The 17,522-nt window shown below is 43.8% G+C and overlaps 1 protein-coding gene across 1 annotated transcript in view; it reads right to left on the bottom strand.

Moving 5' to 3' along the window:
• Positions 1-17,134, bottom strand: part of ankef1b (ankyrin repeat and EF-hand domain containing 1b) — a 33,265-nt gene extending 16,131 nt beyond the window's left edge. Inside the window, exons 1-6 of the mRNA XM_060932795.1 lie at positions 16,759-17,134; positions 16,464-16,663; positions 13,832-13,981; positions 13,290-13,413; positions 12,358-13,207; positions 10,105-10,331 (exon numbers count right to left, since the gene is read on the bottom strand). Of these exons, the coding sequence (XP_060788778.1) occupies positions 10,105-10,331; positions 12,358-13,207; positions 13,290-13,413; positions 13,832-13,981; positions 16,464-16,663; positions 16,759-17,134 (1,927 nt within the window). The remainder of the gene's footprint in view (positions 1-10,104; positions 10,332-12,357; positions 13,208-13,289; positions 13,414-13,831; positions 13,982-16,463; positions 16,664-16,758) is intronic.
• Positions 17,135-17,522: the final 388 nt, after the last annotated feature.

Raw genomic sequence — 17,522 nt, 5'->3', positions numbered from 1 at the left:
CGATGTTGCAGAGGCGTGTCAGCCAAGACAGCCCCACAACATCCAGAGACTTGAGATACTCAGGGCAGATCTCATCCACCCCCGGTGCTTTGCCACAGAGGAGCTTGCTAACCACCTCAGTGACTTCGGCTTGGGTAATGGATGAGTCCACCTCTGAGTCATCAGGCTCCGCTTCCTCAATGGAAGACGAGACAGTGGGATTGAGGAGATCCTCGAAGTATTCCTTCCACCGCCTGACAATGTCCCCAGTCGAGGTCAACAGCTCCCCACCTGCACTGTAAACAGTGTTGGCAGAGTACTGCTTCCCCCTCCTGAGGCGCCGGACGGTTTGTCAGAATTTCTTCGAGGCCGACCGATAGTCCTTCTCCATGGCCTCACCGAACTCCTCCCAGTTCCGAGTTTTTTGCCTCCGCAACTGCCCGAGCTGCAGCACGCCTGGCCTGCCGATACCCATCAGCTGCCTCAGGAGTCCTGGAGGCCAACATGGCCTGATAGGACTCCTTCTTCAGCTTGACGCCATCCCTTACTTCCGGTGTCCACCACTGGGTTCGGGGATTGCCGCCACGACAGGCACCAGAGACCTTGCGGCCACAGCTCCGAACAGCCGCGTCAACAATGGAGGCAGAAAACATGGTCCACTCAGACTCAATGTCCCCCGCCTCCCTCGGAAGCTGGGAGAAGCTCTCCTGGAGGTGGGAGTTAAAGACCTCCCCGACAGAGTGCTCGGCCAGACGTTCCCCGCAGACCCTCACCATACGTTTGGGCCTGCCAGGTCTGTCCGGCTTCCTCCTCCGCCAGCGGATCCAACTCACCACCAGGTGGTGACCAGTTGACAACTCAGTCCCTCTCTTCACCCGAGTGTCCAAGACATAGGGCCGGAGATCCGATGAAACGACAACAAAGTCGATCATCGACCTCCGACCTAAGGTGTCCTGGTGCCATGTGCACTTATGGACACCCCTATGCTCGAACATGGTGTTCGTTATGGACAAACCGTGACTAGCACAGAAGTCCAATAACAAAACACCACTCGGGTTCAGATCGGGGAGGCCATTCCTCCCAATCATGCTCTTCCAGGTGTCACTGTCGTCGCCCACATGAGCATTGAAGTCCCCCAGTAGAACAATGGAGTCCCCAGTCTGAGCACCTCTCAGTACCTCTCCCAGGGACTCCAAGAAGGCCGGATACTCTAGACTGCTATTCGGCCCGTAGGCACAAACAACAGCAAGAGCCCTCTCCCCGATCCTAAGGCGCAGAGAGGCGACCCTCTCATTCACTGGGGTAAACTTCAACACATGGCAACTGACCTGGGGAGCTATAAGCAAGCCCACACCAGCCCACCACCATTCACCATGGGCAACTCCAGAGAAGTGGAGAGTCCAGCCCCTCTCGAGGAGCTGGGTTCCGGAGCCCAAGCTGTGCGTGGAGGTGAGCCTGACTATCTCTAGCCGGTACCTCTCAACCTCCTGCACAAGCTCAGGCTCTTTCCCCCCCAGTGAAGTGACATTCCATGTCCCAACAGCTAGCTGCTGTGTTTGGGGATCAGGTCGTCGAGGCCCCTGCCTTCGACTGCCGCCCAATCCACATTGCACCAGCCCCCTACGGCTACCTCTGTGGGTGGTGAACCCACAGGAGGTCGGGCCCACGTCACCGCTTCGGGCTGAGCCCGACTGAGCCACGTAGGCAAAGGCCTGGCCACCAAGCGCTCGCATATGAGCCCCAACCCCAGGCCTGGCTCCAGGACGACGTCACGGTCCTTGATAGATTGTTATCCATAAGGGGTTTTGGTGAACTGCTCTTAGTCTGGCCTGTCACCTAGGACCTGTCTGCCTTGGGAGACCCTAACAGGGGCGTAATGCCCCTGACAACATAGCTCCTAGGATCATTCAAGCACACAAACCCCTCCACCACAATAAGGTGGCAGTTCTAGGAGGGGACAAAAGTACATGCATGTATTTATTATTTTGAAAACCCACCAGCCGACTGAACTGGCACGTTTTAATTATGCGATAGTACTGACGTAAATACTTGTGCAACGAAGTACCCAGCTAGCACCAAACGTTAAACTAACGTTCCACAGAAGTTCCATTTTGGTTCTGTTAAATGAAAACATTCCGCGAACGTTCTTTGAAGGTTCTTAGAAATGTTTACCATAAACCTTTAGAGAACATTGCGCATGAACGTCAGGGGAACGTGCAACGAACATTTAGAGTTTCCAACCGATTAGGTCAAGGCCATGCGCATGCGCACTGCATATCTCCCGCTGCGTGCAAGGAAGGATTTGAATCATCGAAGAGTTATCAAGAAAAATCCATCTGTTTTGCGGGTCATCGTTCCATCGTCAACCAAACGTAAGTAAGGTGGAATAAGGAAGTACGAGGAACATTTCTGCACAGAAAACATTTCTGCACAGTTTCTAAGTCTTTAGAAACTGGTCCTGTAGAGAGCACATGGGGCCTGGTGTTTGCGAAAAGCCTTGAAAGCGCGCTTTCAGGCTTTATCTAGACCAGTCTAAAATAGACCCAGAACATTCCCATAACGTAAATGTGCCTGGTAAAATTTGTCCAGGAGGGCACAGATGGAAGTTTCAAGATGTAGGCATTATATTTATGTAGTGTATGTGCTTTTTATCATCAATTACTGGTCTCCTCCCATGGCTAGAGATATGGCAGCATGTTTATGCTGCAAAAATACCTAATTTGCACTTTTAAACACTATTAATTTACAGAAAATGTAAAAAAAATTGTATTTTCACTGGGAACAGACTTAATAAAATATATGAATCTAGACTAGATTCATACTTCTACTCAACCAGTATAACAATTCACACCAGTCAGTTAAAATAATATTTTATGATATTTTATTACGTTTGACTTTGTTCCCAGTGAAAATATGCAATTTTTTTTTACATTTTCCATTTCCAAATACTGTTTAAAAAGTTTAAAACGGGTATTTTTGCAGCATAAACATGCTGCCATATCTCGTCATGGGAGGAGACCAGTAATTGATGATAAAAATCACATACACTACATAAATATATGCCTACGTCTTGAAACGTCCATCCGCAACCCTACAGGGGATAGGGGGTAAGAAACGTCAATATTTAAACATGTTCCCCCACCTAGATTTCTTTAGATTTTTTTTTCTGGAGTACTAGGCTATATATAGATACCAATCATGCAAAAAGAAATTTTTTTCTAGGTCCGCCCATTTTAATGCTAGATTCCCTAGGCTACATCCCTGAAAATATTATTTATTCATGTTTAATTTTTAATAAAGACTAATATATATAGAAATCTCTGGACCTTCAGTTGCATCCATATCTAAACTAGATTAAAATACTGACCAGTCTTGAACAGTCAAGGTTCTAAAATACATATTTGCATGGTACAGGTGCATATATATATATATATATATATATATATATATTTTTTTTTTTTTTTTTCATTGATTGCTTTCCAGAGAATACTAGTTTCATCCACCATGAAGAAAATTCGACAGCAGGAATACAAACATAGGTGGGCTGCAGCCACTAGAACTTTGAAGAAGCCAAGTAGAGACACATTTGTGGAAACTGATGAAAGCGACAAATCGTCTGACAAAGAGTGCATAGACCTGCATAATAATGGAGCATCACGTCCACCACTACCAGCATTACAAGTACAGGCAGAAACCAGGACAACAACTACAAACGAAGGTTCTATGGCTACCACTGAATCAGAATTTGAAGATGTTGCTTCCGATGGTTACCCTGAGCTTCCAGATCATGATGATCATTCTGATGGTGGATGGGACTACATTGACGAACATGAAACAGTGTCATCAGATGCAGATTCAGAAAGCGAAAGTGATAGTTTTGAGGACAAATTATCATCCTGGGTGACAGAGTACCAAGTCAAACAAAATGCTGTGGACAGTCTTCTAAAAGTACTCAAGACATCTGGCCATCCTGATCTACCGAGTACAGCTTGTACTTTGCTGCACACTGCTAGCCAGGTGGAAACTGAAGTCAAATCTGGAATGGACTATTATTATTTTGGATTGGCTAGTGAGCTGGTGAAACATTTGAAGATGTATCCACTGCATAAAAGAGCAGAAGTGGATAGAGTAGAACTTTCATTGAACATTGATGGCCTGCCATTGTTTAGAAGCTGAACTGTGTCATTGTGGCCAGTACTGTGTGCTATAGTGAACATAAAGCCAACAACAGTCTTCCCTGTAGCCTTGACCTGCGGAAGCCCACTGATTTGGATTTCTTAAATGATACCATTCAAGATCTGAAGATGATTCTTCAGCATGGTCTGCAAGATGGCGAGGAAACCATTCACGTCACCCTCAGATACATAGTCTGTGATGCACCTGCAAGGGCCATGGTTAAAATGACGAAGTCATTTACTGGGTGTTTTGGATGTGACAAATGTGCTCAGTGAGGTCAGTGGTTCGGACGGATAACCTACCCAGAAGTAGAAAACCTAGATCTTCGTACAGATTCATCATTTCAGAACCACTCGAACGAAGAACATCACCATGGGGAATCTCTCCTATGTTTGCTACCCAGTGATATGGTGAAATCGTTAATGATTTATAGACTATATGCATCAAGTGTTTTTGGGTTGCATGAAGAGGCTGTTACTTATATGGATGCAAGGTAGGCGAGATGTGAGGCACTCAGCAGACCAGATCTGTCAGATAAGTCTCCGGCTGGAGGGAATTAAAAAATTTATCCCCTCTACCTTCGCACGGAAACCACGCCCCTTGACAGATGTTGACTGATGGAAAGCCACAGAATATAGACAATTCCTGCTCTATACAGGGAAAATAGCCTTGCATCGAATTCTTAGGCAGGACTTGTATGATCATTTCATGACTCTGAGTGTTGCCCTTTCCATCCTTGTGAGTCCTGAGCTTGCTCAAACGCACAGAGGCTATGCCAACGAACTGCTTGTGCACTTCGTTTCACAGGGCCGCAAGTTATACGGCAACGAGTTCCTTGTATATAATGTGCACTCTCTGCTTCATCTAGCTGATGAAGTGAAGGAGCATGGATATTTAGATGCCTGTTCAGCTTTTTCATTTGAAAACTACATGCATGAGCTCAAAAAGCTTGTAAGATCAGGAAGAAGGCCAATGGCACAAATTGTCAAAAGACTAAATGAAAGGAGTACAAAGCCAGAACTAGCAGTGAAGAGCAACCCAACAGTATCAACAAAGTCACCAAACAATGCCTTTGTACTGCCTAATTATTCATGCTGCGAGGTGATTCATGCTGTCAACATGCCTGAGGACTCTTTCATGTGTCGAGTGTACGAACATTCTGAAGCCGTCTTCACTGAGCCATGTGATTCTCGCATCATTGGGGTGTATAGTGTGCCTAGGAGAAATGCACACATGAGAATTGTTTCTGCAGAACGCTTGACCATGCGTGCTATCAGAGTAGAGCATGATGACACAGGAAAATCAACATTCATGAGGCTCTTGCATGAATAGGCATATACTAGTAGGTCTGTTTGAAAATAGCAGTGTAGCGTTAATTATGCAAATAGTAAACTGGACTACTAGCCGATTAATGCATGACATAGATACAAAGTGACTTGGACAAATGTTTGTGGGTCTCTTAATTATTGCATTAATAACTTTAATTTGTGAACCTCTCACAAATGTTTGTGGGTCTCTTAATTATTGCATTAATAACCTTAATTTGTGAACCTCTCAACTCCATTTTTGTAATATGCTTTTGTTTTTCAAGATGTACGTTGTGGTGGAGTTCCTGAGCAAACGTGGTGCAGTTTCTGTTGTGCCAGTGATCTGGACAGGCACGGAAGCTGAGGTATGCAGGAAAGATTTGTTATGGATTTTAACCTAAAGTACCGGTAACAATAACCAATGACTGTCACTACTTCCCTTAGTCAAGACAAACCTAAGAGCTGTGATCCCTTTTTGTTTTTGTACCTAGGGTAATTTCTGCTACTGGCCACCCGGCTCAGTAGCAAGCTGTTCGAGTAGAGTCCGGGAATGTGAGGAACCTGACAAGCAACGCTGGAAAAGGGTGCCAGTCAGGATCTTTGTGAACACCTTTACTGGTAAGGAGTCTCTCCTTTTATGACTAATGTAATGGACTGGAGTAATTCGCTGCTGTACATACATGTACAGATGGAATAACATTAATTTTCTATGCAAGAACATTCAATTTTGTGAACATTTTATTCAGTATATCATTCTGGCTACTTTATTGTAGAGAGCTATGAGAAAGCCCTCTGGTTTGAGCAACAGGCTGAGGATACCTCAAACATTGAGTCTGATCCTGAGACGGGCCCAGGCAAGAGGACACACCGGACACCAGAACGTTTCCGAACTCGAGAGACAGACCATGAATCAGTAGATGCCAATGGTGATGGTGAGTACTGGTCAAATGCTTTTCATCTTTTTTCATCATATTTGTGTTTCATTACAAGGCATGTGTATTGAAGACTGGACAATACTAAAATGAACTAGAAGAATTATTTTTTGTAAACAAAAACTGAAAACATATCCCCCCTTGACAGCAGCAAGTCTTGCAATTCAACAAAATTCAGTTGTTTTGGAAATGTCTGAATTTTGTGATGTTTGGCTGATTTTTAGATGAAGATGATGAGCTACCAACACCAAGGAAGAGAATGAAAGAGGACTATGTTGTGCCCATGCCCAATCCTACTGCTTTTGATGGGGCAACCACTTCTTTCTGCCACTCATCTGCCAACAGGATCAGGCAGAGCACATTGGGGTCACAGAGGACCAGGCAGTCGTGCTCACCAACCCCCCCGAGGCAGAGCACATCAGGGACCAGGTAGGGCCAATGATTTTCTGTTTCAAAAATTGATGTTTTCCATTTCATTTAGTACATTTGCATATAAAAATTCCGTTTTGGGCACTTTCGGGTATTTTCACCCAAAATCTGAAGTAGATACATCTTAGTAATGGGACCTCGTAGTGTTACCAAAACATATTAAACACATTAAATACTGAGTATAAGTTACTTTTAGAAGTCAAAATTGCTGTAGAGACAGCAGAAGGCTTTGAAATATGAAATTGATTATTTGCCTCCAAAACCCCAAATTCCATTAATTCCGTTTCGTCACCAGTAATAACAGAATATCATTGGCCCTAACCAGGCAGTCGCGCTCAACAACCCCCCCGAGGCAGAGCACATCAGGGACCAGGCAGTCTCGCTCAACAACCCCCCCGAGGCAGAGCACATCAGGGACCAGGCAGTCGCGCTCAACCCCTCTGAGGCAGAGCACATCAGGGACCAGGCAGTCCCGCTCAACAACCCCCCCGAGGCAGAGCACATCAGGGACCAGGCAGCCGCGCTCAACAACCCCCCCCCCCCGAGACAGAGCACATCAGGGACCAGGCAGCCGCGCTCACCAACCCCCTGGAGGCAAAGCCCGTCGATGGAGACACCTAAGAGAAGCACTCCTGTCTCAAGAGAGCAGAGGCTTGAGAATGAAAGTGAGTCATATTTTGCATATATTCCGAATCATTAAGGTTGATGTTATTGATCATGACCATAGTGCTATTTGCTTGTGAACAACACATCTATTTCACATGGTGGCCTGTCATATTTTTTATCTTTGCAGTCGTCCAGCTGAAAATTAAGGTTCAAACTCTATTTGAAAACCAAGGAGAAATCCTGCACCTTCTCAGGAGGATGTCGGCCAACTCTCTTGATGGCGGTGAGCCTGTAGATATTGAGGACCTCATCCCCCAGCCACTGCGTACCAAACACGAGCTCCAGGAGCTCTGTGACAAGTTGGAACAGGACGACATATACAGGGGCAAAATGGTAACTATACTTGTAAATGGTAAATCTATCCACTATAAATGACGAGTCCTCTAGATGGATCTAATCTGCTGGTATTATTTATTATATTTTTAGCTGTGTACTGTGTACTCACTTCACTCGAAAATGACTTCCATGAAATGAATGGCAAACTAATGGGTAAATAAGTAGAGATGAAAAATTCTTTGAAATAATTGACTAATGTTTATTTTCTTGTTTTATTTCACATAGATAAAGGCCCTGGCTGCCTTGGGAGGACGTGACATACCAGAAGGGATAAGATTGATATGCCGCCACATTGCAGAAAACAGGCTGTGGGAGCAGTACAACATGAAGGGGAGGAAAGGCAAAGTGCCTTTTCAGAACCTGCGGTTACGCAGGGTATTAGTCAGTATTTTTTTATATTGTCAAAACACACATAGGCTGAATCAACTTTTAGATACTGACAATAAGAAGATGCCTACTGTCCTTAATCATTTAATTTTGTTTACATTATTTCAGAGGCTGCAACCTCTGCATACAAAAAGAAGAATCTGAAAAAAAGATGATGTGCTTCAAGAAGTCGCTGATGTCATGAAGTACGCAGCCCACAGGCCTGGAGGGTCTAAGTACAAGCCGCCAAAGGTGAATAACAAACCCCTAAAATAAATTAATAATATAAAAGGGAAAGAAAAGGACACATACATACAAACATGCATACCTTGTGGTGTAACATTTTAAAATCAGTTGTCAACTCGTATGTTATTTGGTTATAAATTGGTGTGTTATTCAGTTTTTTTTTTCATTGGTTTATTACAGAATAAAACCCAGAATGGAGGACCTCAACTAGATGACAGCAACACCGAGAATGATGCCTAGACAGCAATTGACTAATGAACATGCATGGACTAATTTGTTTAAAATGAACATAATGGCTTAATTTCTGATAGATCAGATTAATGTGACACTTTGCTTACTGCTGTAGTGAATATATAATAAAGAACAATTAGTCCAAACCCTAATTATAATTATGATTATTTATTTCCATTAAACAGAAATTAAAAGCTGGTTCCTAAATAATGTTCTAACGAGGTTCTCAGTATGTCCTGTTCTAACGTTCTGGCCAAACATTCTGCAAACCAAACAAAAACTCCACACCCTAACATTCCCTGAACGTTCCAGGGTAATGTTCTCGCAACTTAATAGCAACGTTCTCCTAACGTTCTTAAAACGTTCAATTGTTCGGACACTATAGTGTCCGAAAGCGTTTTTTCATTTTACCAATGAGCTCACTATATAGTCCTCTATATAGTAATTCCCTATATAGTGAGTAGGGAGTAGTGAACTAGTGAGTGATTTCGGACACAGTGCATGTCCCGGATGGAGCTTGTACGAGTGGCAAATTTCCCAAACTCTCGTGTCCATATAATATATTGTGATATAAACTATTTTGATGCATGATGGACATAATCAAATGTCAGTGCATCATGATTACACAATTAGATTAGACATGAAACGTTTATTTTTCCAGTGTAAGAGGTTCTGAGAAGAGTTGTGATTACTGTGTATTACTAGCGCCCCCTAGTGCCTGACTGTGATTTTATTGATTGATCAAAAACAACCATGTTCATGAAAGCATTTTTGCAGCACAGTTACAGTACATCCATCCATTCATTATCTGTAGCCGCTTATTCTGTCCAACAGGGTCGCAGGCAAGCTGGAGCCTATCCCAGCTGGCTACGGGCGAAAGACGGGGTACACCCTGGATAAGTTGCCAGGTCATCACAGGGCTGACACATAGAGACAAACAACCATTCACACTCACATTCACACCTACGGTCAATTTAGAGTCACCAGTTAACCTAACCTGCGTGTCTTTGGACTGTGGGGGAAACCGGAGCACCTGGAGGAAACCCACGTGGACAGCATGCAAACTCCACACAGAAAGGCCCTCGCCGGCCACAGGGCTCGAACCCGGACCTTCTTGCTGTGAGGCGACAGCGCTAACCACTACACCACTGCAGCACAGTTACAGAGATACTATAATCATTTATCAGTGTGATATACAGTAGATCTACTGCCTGTACTGAGAATATAAATTCAGACAATATACATAAAGAGAATATAAATAAAGAGAATATAAATACTGCTTGTGTTAGGCTTTGTATGTTTTCATGCACTAAAAGTGGTCAGGCATGAAAAGAAGCTAGTTTTTATAATCTAACACACAGGAACATTTAGGGACAGTTAAGGACACACACACACACACATACACTCTCTCTCTCTCTCTCTCTCTTTGTGCGTACCCTTGTTGTTTGTGGCCTGTACATTAGCATTGGATGTGATGAGTTGATGGACACAGGAGAGTCTGCAGCTCTCGATGGCCTTCATTAGTGGCGTGGCTCCATTTAACGCCACAGCATCCACCACCGCTCCGTGCTTCACTAACAGCTCCATTATGTCGGGCTGTCCAGCGTGACACGCGTGATGAAGAGGAGTCCATTTAAATTGATCACACGCATTCACATCCGCCCTGCACACACACACACACACACACACACACAGTCAAGCTGGAAAGTCTGCACACCCCTTTCACCTTCACGTTTTATTATATTACAGACTTATTCTACAATAGATTGAATTAATTTATCACAAAATTCTACACAAAATAGCCCATAATAACAAAGCGAAAGCAGGTTTTTAGAAAATGCGTAATTTTATTTTACTGACCAAAATAGGTTATATAGGGGTTACATATCTGTACACACCCTTAACCTAATACTTGTTTGATGCACCTTTGGCAGCAATTACAGCTTCAAGGCGTCTTGAGAAAGAAGCTACGATCTTGGCACACTTGTTTCTGGACATTTTTGCCCATTCCTCTTGGCATATCCTTCCATCAGGTTGGATGGGGAGCATCAGTATACAGCCATTTTCAGCTCCTTCCACAGATGTTCAATTGGATTCAGGTCTGGGTTCTGGCTGGGCCACTCAAGGACATTCACAGACTTTCTCCAAAGCCACTCCTTTGTTCTCTTGGCTGTGTGCTTCAGGTCATTGTCATGTTGGAAGGTAAACCTTCACCCCAGTCTGAGGTCCAGGGCGCTCTGGAGCAGGTTTTCTTCAAGGATCTCTGTGTACTTAGCTGCATTCATCTTTCCCTCTATCAGGACTAGTCGCCCCGTTCCCGCTGTTGAAAAACATCCCCATGTCATGATGCTGACACCGCCATGCTTCACTGTAGGGATGGCATTAACCAGGTGATGAGCGGTGCCTGGTTTCCTCCAGATGTGACGCTTGGTATTCAGGCCAAAAAGTTCAATTTTGGTTTAATCAGACCAGAGAATCTTGTTTCTCATGGTTTGAGAGTCCTCTAGGTGTCTTTTGGCAAACTCCAAGCGGGCTGTCATGTGCTTTTTACTAAGGATTGGCTTCCATCTGGCCACTCTACCATAAAGGCCTGATTTGTGGAGTGCTGCCTGGATGGTTGATCTTCTGAAAGGTTCTCCCATCTCCACAAGGATACACTGGAGCTCTGTCAGAGTGACCTTCAGGTTCCTGCTCACCTCCCTGGCCAAGGCCCGTCTTCCCCGATCGCTCAGTTTGGCCAGGCAGCCAGGTCTAGAAAGATTCTTGGCGGTTCCAAACTTCTTCCATTTACGAATGATGGTGGCCACTGTGCTCTCTGGGACCTGTAAAGCTGCAGCAATTTTTCTGTACCCTTCTCCAGATCTATGCCTTGTCACAATCCTGTTTCTGAGGTCTGCAGATAATTCCTTTGACCCCATGGCTTGGAGTTTGCTCTGACATGCACTGTCAACTGTGGAACCTTATATAGGCAGGTGTCGGCAATCCCCAATCATGTCCAAGCAATTGAATTTACCACAGGTGGACTCCAATTAAGTTGTAGAAACATCTCAAGCAGTATCAGTGGAAACAAAATGTACCTCAGCTCACTTCTGGGTGTCATATCAAAGGGTGTGCACACTTGTGTACATAAGATAGTTTACATTTTGATTTTTAATAAATTAGTACAAATGTCTAAAAACCTGCTTTCACTTTGTCATTATGGGTTATCTTGTGTAGAATTTTGTGACAAAAAATGAACTCAATCTATTGTAGAATAAGTCTGTAACATAATAAAACGTGGAGAAGGTGAAAGGAGTGTGTAGACTTTCAGGCTTGACTGTATACATTATACATACATACACATTATAGACACATTTTATATTTTATAGTATATAGACCTACTGTATATGGTAGTCTGTCTCTGTTGTTCATCTATCTGTCTGTTCATCTGTCCATCTATCCATCTGTTTCTTTGTAGGCCTTTTTCTGTCTGTTCATCAGTCCCTCTGTATCTCTGTCTGTTTGTCTCTATTGCTGTATCTCTGTCTGTTTCTATCTGTCTGTCTTTATTGCTGTATGTCTGTCTATCTGTCTGTCTTTATCGCTGTATGTCTCTCTGTCTTTCCTGAAACCTTTTTTTCTGTGTTATTTTTGTTGGTTATTTTCGTTTGGGTTATTTTTGGCTGTAACCATGTTTTTGTGCTCAGTACCCGAGTGTGATGAGGAACTCGGCCATCTTGTAGCTCCCGCTGCTGCACGCAGCCATGAGCGGTGTTTTGTAGAAGCGGTCTCTGATGTCCACAGGGAGATGCTGGCTGAATGCTAAACACAGCGACTCGAAGTCTCCAGTTCGGACACAACGGTTGATGTTGGTGTAGATCTTCTGCGGCTCGTCCACGTACCAGGCCGAGTCGTCCTCCACAGGGTGAGCAGGTGGATGGTCACGGTCGAATCGCTTCGTATCAGTGAAAGGCTGATAACTCTCAATCATGAACTGTGGACTGCCGTCTGGTCTTTTCTCCATGATGTCAGGAGGAAGTGTGCAGATAGGCAGAGGAACCACAGACTTACCTTTCTTCGTCTTCCCTTTCCCACCCTTTCTGCCTTTCCCACCTTTCTTCTTCTTCATTTTAGGCTGGTAGGACGACAGGACAAATGCTTTCTGAAGGTACTGCAGTCCCTTGAAAAACTCACTGATGTTAATCGCACCTTCATGCTTCTTATCATGGTCAGCGATGATTTTCTGCAGATGTTCCTGATCCACGGGAGCGTGATGTTCCTGCAGGACATATGCAAACTTCTCTCTTGAGACTTTCTCCACAGGAGCGTCGGACTCCACGGGGAGCTGGAAGGCATTCCTCAGTGCTTCTTCATGTTCACACGACCAGTCGTGCAGCGTTAGAGCCCAGAGCTCATTGGGATTAACCACACCAGGTTTGGAGAACTTTGTAAATACTCGCTCTGCCTTCTGCAGCTCCTTCATTGCCGCCTTATGGTCGTGTGCTTTTGCGATCTGACATGGAACCAAACCGTGCTTATTCTTCAGTTTTGGGTTGCATCCTGGAAGTGAAGTAGATAATCTCATTAGTTACAGTGAGAGAAAGGGTGTGATTAATGACAGAACTTATGTTCTGTAACACACCTCTCTGTGCCAGAAACCTGCAGCACTCCGTGTGACCTTCAGCTGCAGACACATGCAGGGCCAAGTTTCCCTCCACACACACTGCACTGAAATCTGCCTGGTACGCAGACAATACCTGCAACACCTAATAAACAAAAATATCATAACAACAATAATATAATATTAAATAATTAGCCTGGTCACTGAGAGCTCCAACATAACTTGATAAAAATATTTTTCAAAGAATCATAATAAACATAATATAATAATATAAAATAATAATAATAATAATAATAATAATAATAATAATAATAATAATAATACTACAACCCCAAATCAGAAAAAGTAAGGATGATATGGAAAATTCAAATAAAAAAAGAAAGCAGTGATTTCTAAATTGACTTTGACTTGTATTTTATTGCAGCAGTATGAACCCAAGATATTTTATATTTTGTCTGGTCAACTTGATTTCATTTGTTAATATGTATGCAGAAGTATATGAAGAAGAATCCTGGCACAGTGTTTTATTATTTTACAGTACAGATTATTTTACTGTCTCTTGCCTGTAAGAATCCTCCAGCTGCAGCGAGATGAGCAGCGTTCTGCTGCTGTTTATCCACCATGTTCGGGTTTCCTCCTTTCTGCAGGATGTGTCTCACTAACGCCACTGAGCCGGCCCTCGCTGCCTCCATCAGAGCCGTCCGCCCCGTCATCTGCACACACACACACACACACACACACACACACACACACACACACACACACACAGCTCAAAAAGATTGATAAAAAAGTCAATAGAATTTTTCTTACCCATTTATCCTTATTAAAAATGCAAACTATAAATACAGTGCTCAGCGTAAATGATTACACCCCCTTTTGAAAAGTAACATTTTAAACAATATCTCAATGAACACAATTTCCAAAATGTTGAAAAGACAAAGTTTAATATAACATCTGTTTAACTTGGGGCGGCACGGTGATGTAGTGGTTAGAGCTGTCACCTCACAGCAAGAAGGTCCTGGGTTCGAGCCCCGGGGCCGGCGAGGGCCTTTCTGTGCGGAGTTTGCATGTTCTCCCCGTGTCCGCGTGGGTTTCCTCTGGGTGCTCCGGTTTCCCCCACAGTCCAAAGACATGCAGGTTAGGTTAACTGGTGACTCTAAATTGACCGTGAGTGTGAATGGTTGTCTGTGTCTATGTGTCAGCCCTGTGATGACCTGGCGACTTGTCCAGGGTGTACCCCGCCTTTCGCCCGTAGTCAGCTGGGATAGGCTCCAGCTTGCCTGCGACCCTGTAGAAGGATAAAGCGGCTACAGATAATGAGATGAGATCTGTTTAACTTATAACATGAAAGTAAGGTTAATAATATAAACTTAGATTACACATTTTTCAGTTTTACTCAAATTAGGGTGGTGCAAAAATGAGTACACCCCACAACAAAAACTACTACATCTAGTACTTTGTATGGCCTCCATGATTTTTAATGACAGCACCAAGTCTTCTAGGCATGGAATGAACAAGTTGGCAACATTTTGCAACATCAATCTTTTTCTGTTCTTCAACAATGACCTCTTTTAGTGACTGGATGCTGGATGGAGAGTGATGCTCAACTTGTCTCTTCAGAATTCCCCAAAGAAAATAATTTCTTTACACCACAAAGGTGAAGGCTACAAGAAGATCAGCGAAGCTTTACTTATCAGTCAGAATACTGTAGAAAAAGTGGTACAAAAATTTAAGAAAGATGGAACTGCAACCATCTCACAGAGACGTCCAGGTCGTCCACAGAAGTTAACACCTCGACAGGAGCGTCTTCTGATGAGAAGGGTTGAAGAAAATCGGCATGCAAGTTCACTGCAGTTATCTAAAGAAGTAGAAAGCCAGACTGGGGTGACTATTTCCTGTGACGCAATACGGCGTACCCTGCAGAGGAATGGCATGCATGGATGCCGTCCACGAAAGAAGCCTCTCCTAAAACCCAGGCACAAAAAAGCCCGCCTAGAGTTTGCCAGGGCCCATGCTGACAAAGATGAAGACTACTGGGACTCTATACTCTGGACTGATGAGACCAAGATAAATGTTTTTGTAACTGATGGCTTCAAAACTGTATGGTGTCGCAAAGGTGAGGAATACAAAGAAAAATGCATGGTGCCTACAGTGAAACATGGTGGTGGCAGTGTCCTTATGTGGGGCTGCATGAGTGCTGCTGGTGTCGGGGAGCTGCATTTCACTGATGGCATCATGAATTCACAGACGTATTGCTCTATACTGAAAGAGAAGATGCTACCATCACTTCGTGCCCTTGGTCGTCGTGCACTTTTCCAACATGACAATGATCCTAAACACACATCTAAGGCCACTGTTGGATTTCTGAAGAAGAACAGGGTGAAAGTGATTCAGTGGCCAAGTATGTCTCCTGATCTGAACCCAATCGAACACCTATGGGGAATTCTGAAGAGACAAGTTGAGCATCACTCTCCATCCAGCATCCAGTCACTAAAAGAGGTCATTGTTGAAGAATGGAAAAAGACTGATGTTGCAAAATGTCGCCAACTTGTTCATTCCATGCCTAGAAGACTTGGTGCTATCATTAAAAATCATGGAGGCCATACAAAGTACTAGATGTAGTAGTTTTTGTTGTGGGGTGTACTCATTTTTGCACCACCCCAATTTGAGTAAAACTGAAAAATGTGTAATGTAAGTTATATTATTCACCTTACTTTCACGTTATAAGTTAAACAGATGTTATATTAAACTTTGTCTTTTCAACATTTTGGAAATTGTTTGTGTTCATTGAGATATTGTTTAAAATGTTACTTTTCAAAAGGGGTGTACTCATTTACGCTGAGCACTGTATATATGAATATGCAAAAATATGCAAAATTGCATTTTCTTATATTCTTGGTGAGTTTGACAATAATGAATCCTGTTAAGACATAATGTATGAAAGTTTTGTTCTGAGAAAATAAGATATTCTAGAGTTTTAATTTTATGAGAATATTTTCCTAATTATTGAATTCTAATAATTAGCATATATTTGCATATTGTTCTATGATTGGTTCAAGCGCTTGAGTGAATTTTGTGATCATAAACAATGTAGTTTCAGGCACCTAAGAGGCATTCAGAGGGTTTAAATCTTGTAAATACTCATGTTGGAAAATTCAATTTTATCAGTGTTACACTTTTAGTACAAAGCGAGACCTGATCAGTGGCGTTAGGATCAGCTCCACTCTCTAAAATCCTAATGCAGATGTTCTCACACTCTTTGGCATGTTCACAGGCGAGAAGAAACAACGGTTTCCCTGCGTTGGATGTGTTGTTGACGTCTGCTTTGCTGTTGAGTGCCACCTGCAGGCAGCGTGTGTGTCTCTGTGACGGAGAGATGCAATAAAACAGCACTCCTACACAATGAGACAGACAGACAGACAGACAGGAGAGAAAAACTTACAATAATTCTAGTAATAAATATGTCAAAAGTGCTAAAGTCCCAGCGCACCTTTCCCCTCGTTATCCACCAGGTTCATATCGGCATGATTCTTTGCCAGGAGAGCCAGCATAGCGTCATGGCCGAGCTCTGCAGCGAGTATGACCGGAGTGTGTCCTCTCTTATTCTGAACATCAGGGTGAGCTCCAAGACACAGGAGGAACTCAGCTGTATCCAGATCATTGGAGACAGAGGTCAGGTGAAGGACACCGGTTCCCTCACTTGGCTCTGTCAGATTGATCAGGTTCGGCATGCCGACACGCACCATCTTCTCCACCTGGGCTTTATTTCCCTCACGTACGAACTGCAGGAGCTTGTAGATCTGCAGGACCTCCAGTCGGCCCTCAGCCACTGCATTCTTTTTCATCTTTGTCACCATAGTCAACATCGTTGTTATCGTCTCCTCTTCACCTCTTTCAGGCATCTGAACATCCTGAGAAAGAGAAGCATGGGTTCATACTCAGTTCAGAGGATCATCTGGAAATGGAAATGGACCTCTGACAGGATAACACACTGTCTTCCTTTGTCTACCCAGAGCCCTGAGAACCTTCCAACTTTCTTTCTTTTTGCTTTCTTTCTCTTTCCCTTGCTCATCTTTCCTTCTCTTCTTCATTTTTATTCTCTGTATATCTACCTTTTCAGGGGCGGCACGGTGGTGTAGTGGTTAGTGCTGTTGCCTCACAGCAAGAAGGTCCGGGTTCGAGCCCCATGGCCGGCGAGGGCCTTTCTGTGCGGAGTTTGCATGTTGTCCGCGTGGGTTTCCTCCGGGTGCTCCG

The sequence above is a fragment of the Neoarius graeffei genome, chromosome 11, assembly GCF_027579695.1.
Source record: "Neoarius graeffei isolate fNeoGra1 chromosome 11, fNeoGra1.pri, whole genome shotgun sequence".
Lineage (NCBI taxonomy): Eukaryota > Metazoa > Chordata > Actinopteri > Siluriformes > Ariidae > Neoarius > Neoarius graeffei.
The sequence above is the reverse complement of the archived record's forward strand: the minus strand, read 5'-3'. Positions and strand labels throughout refer to the sequence as shown.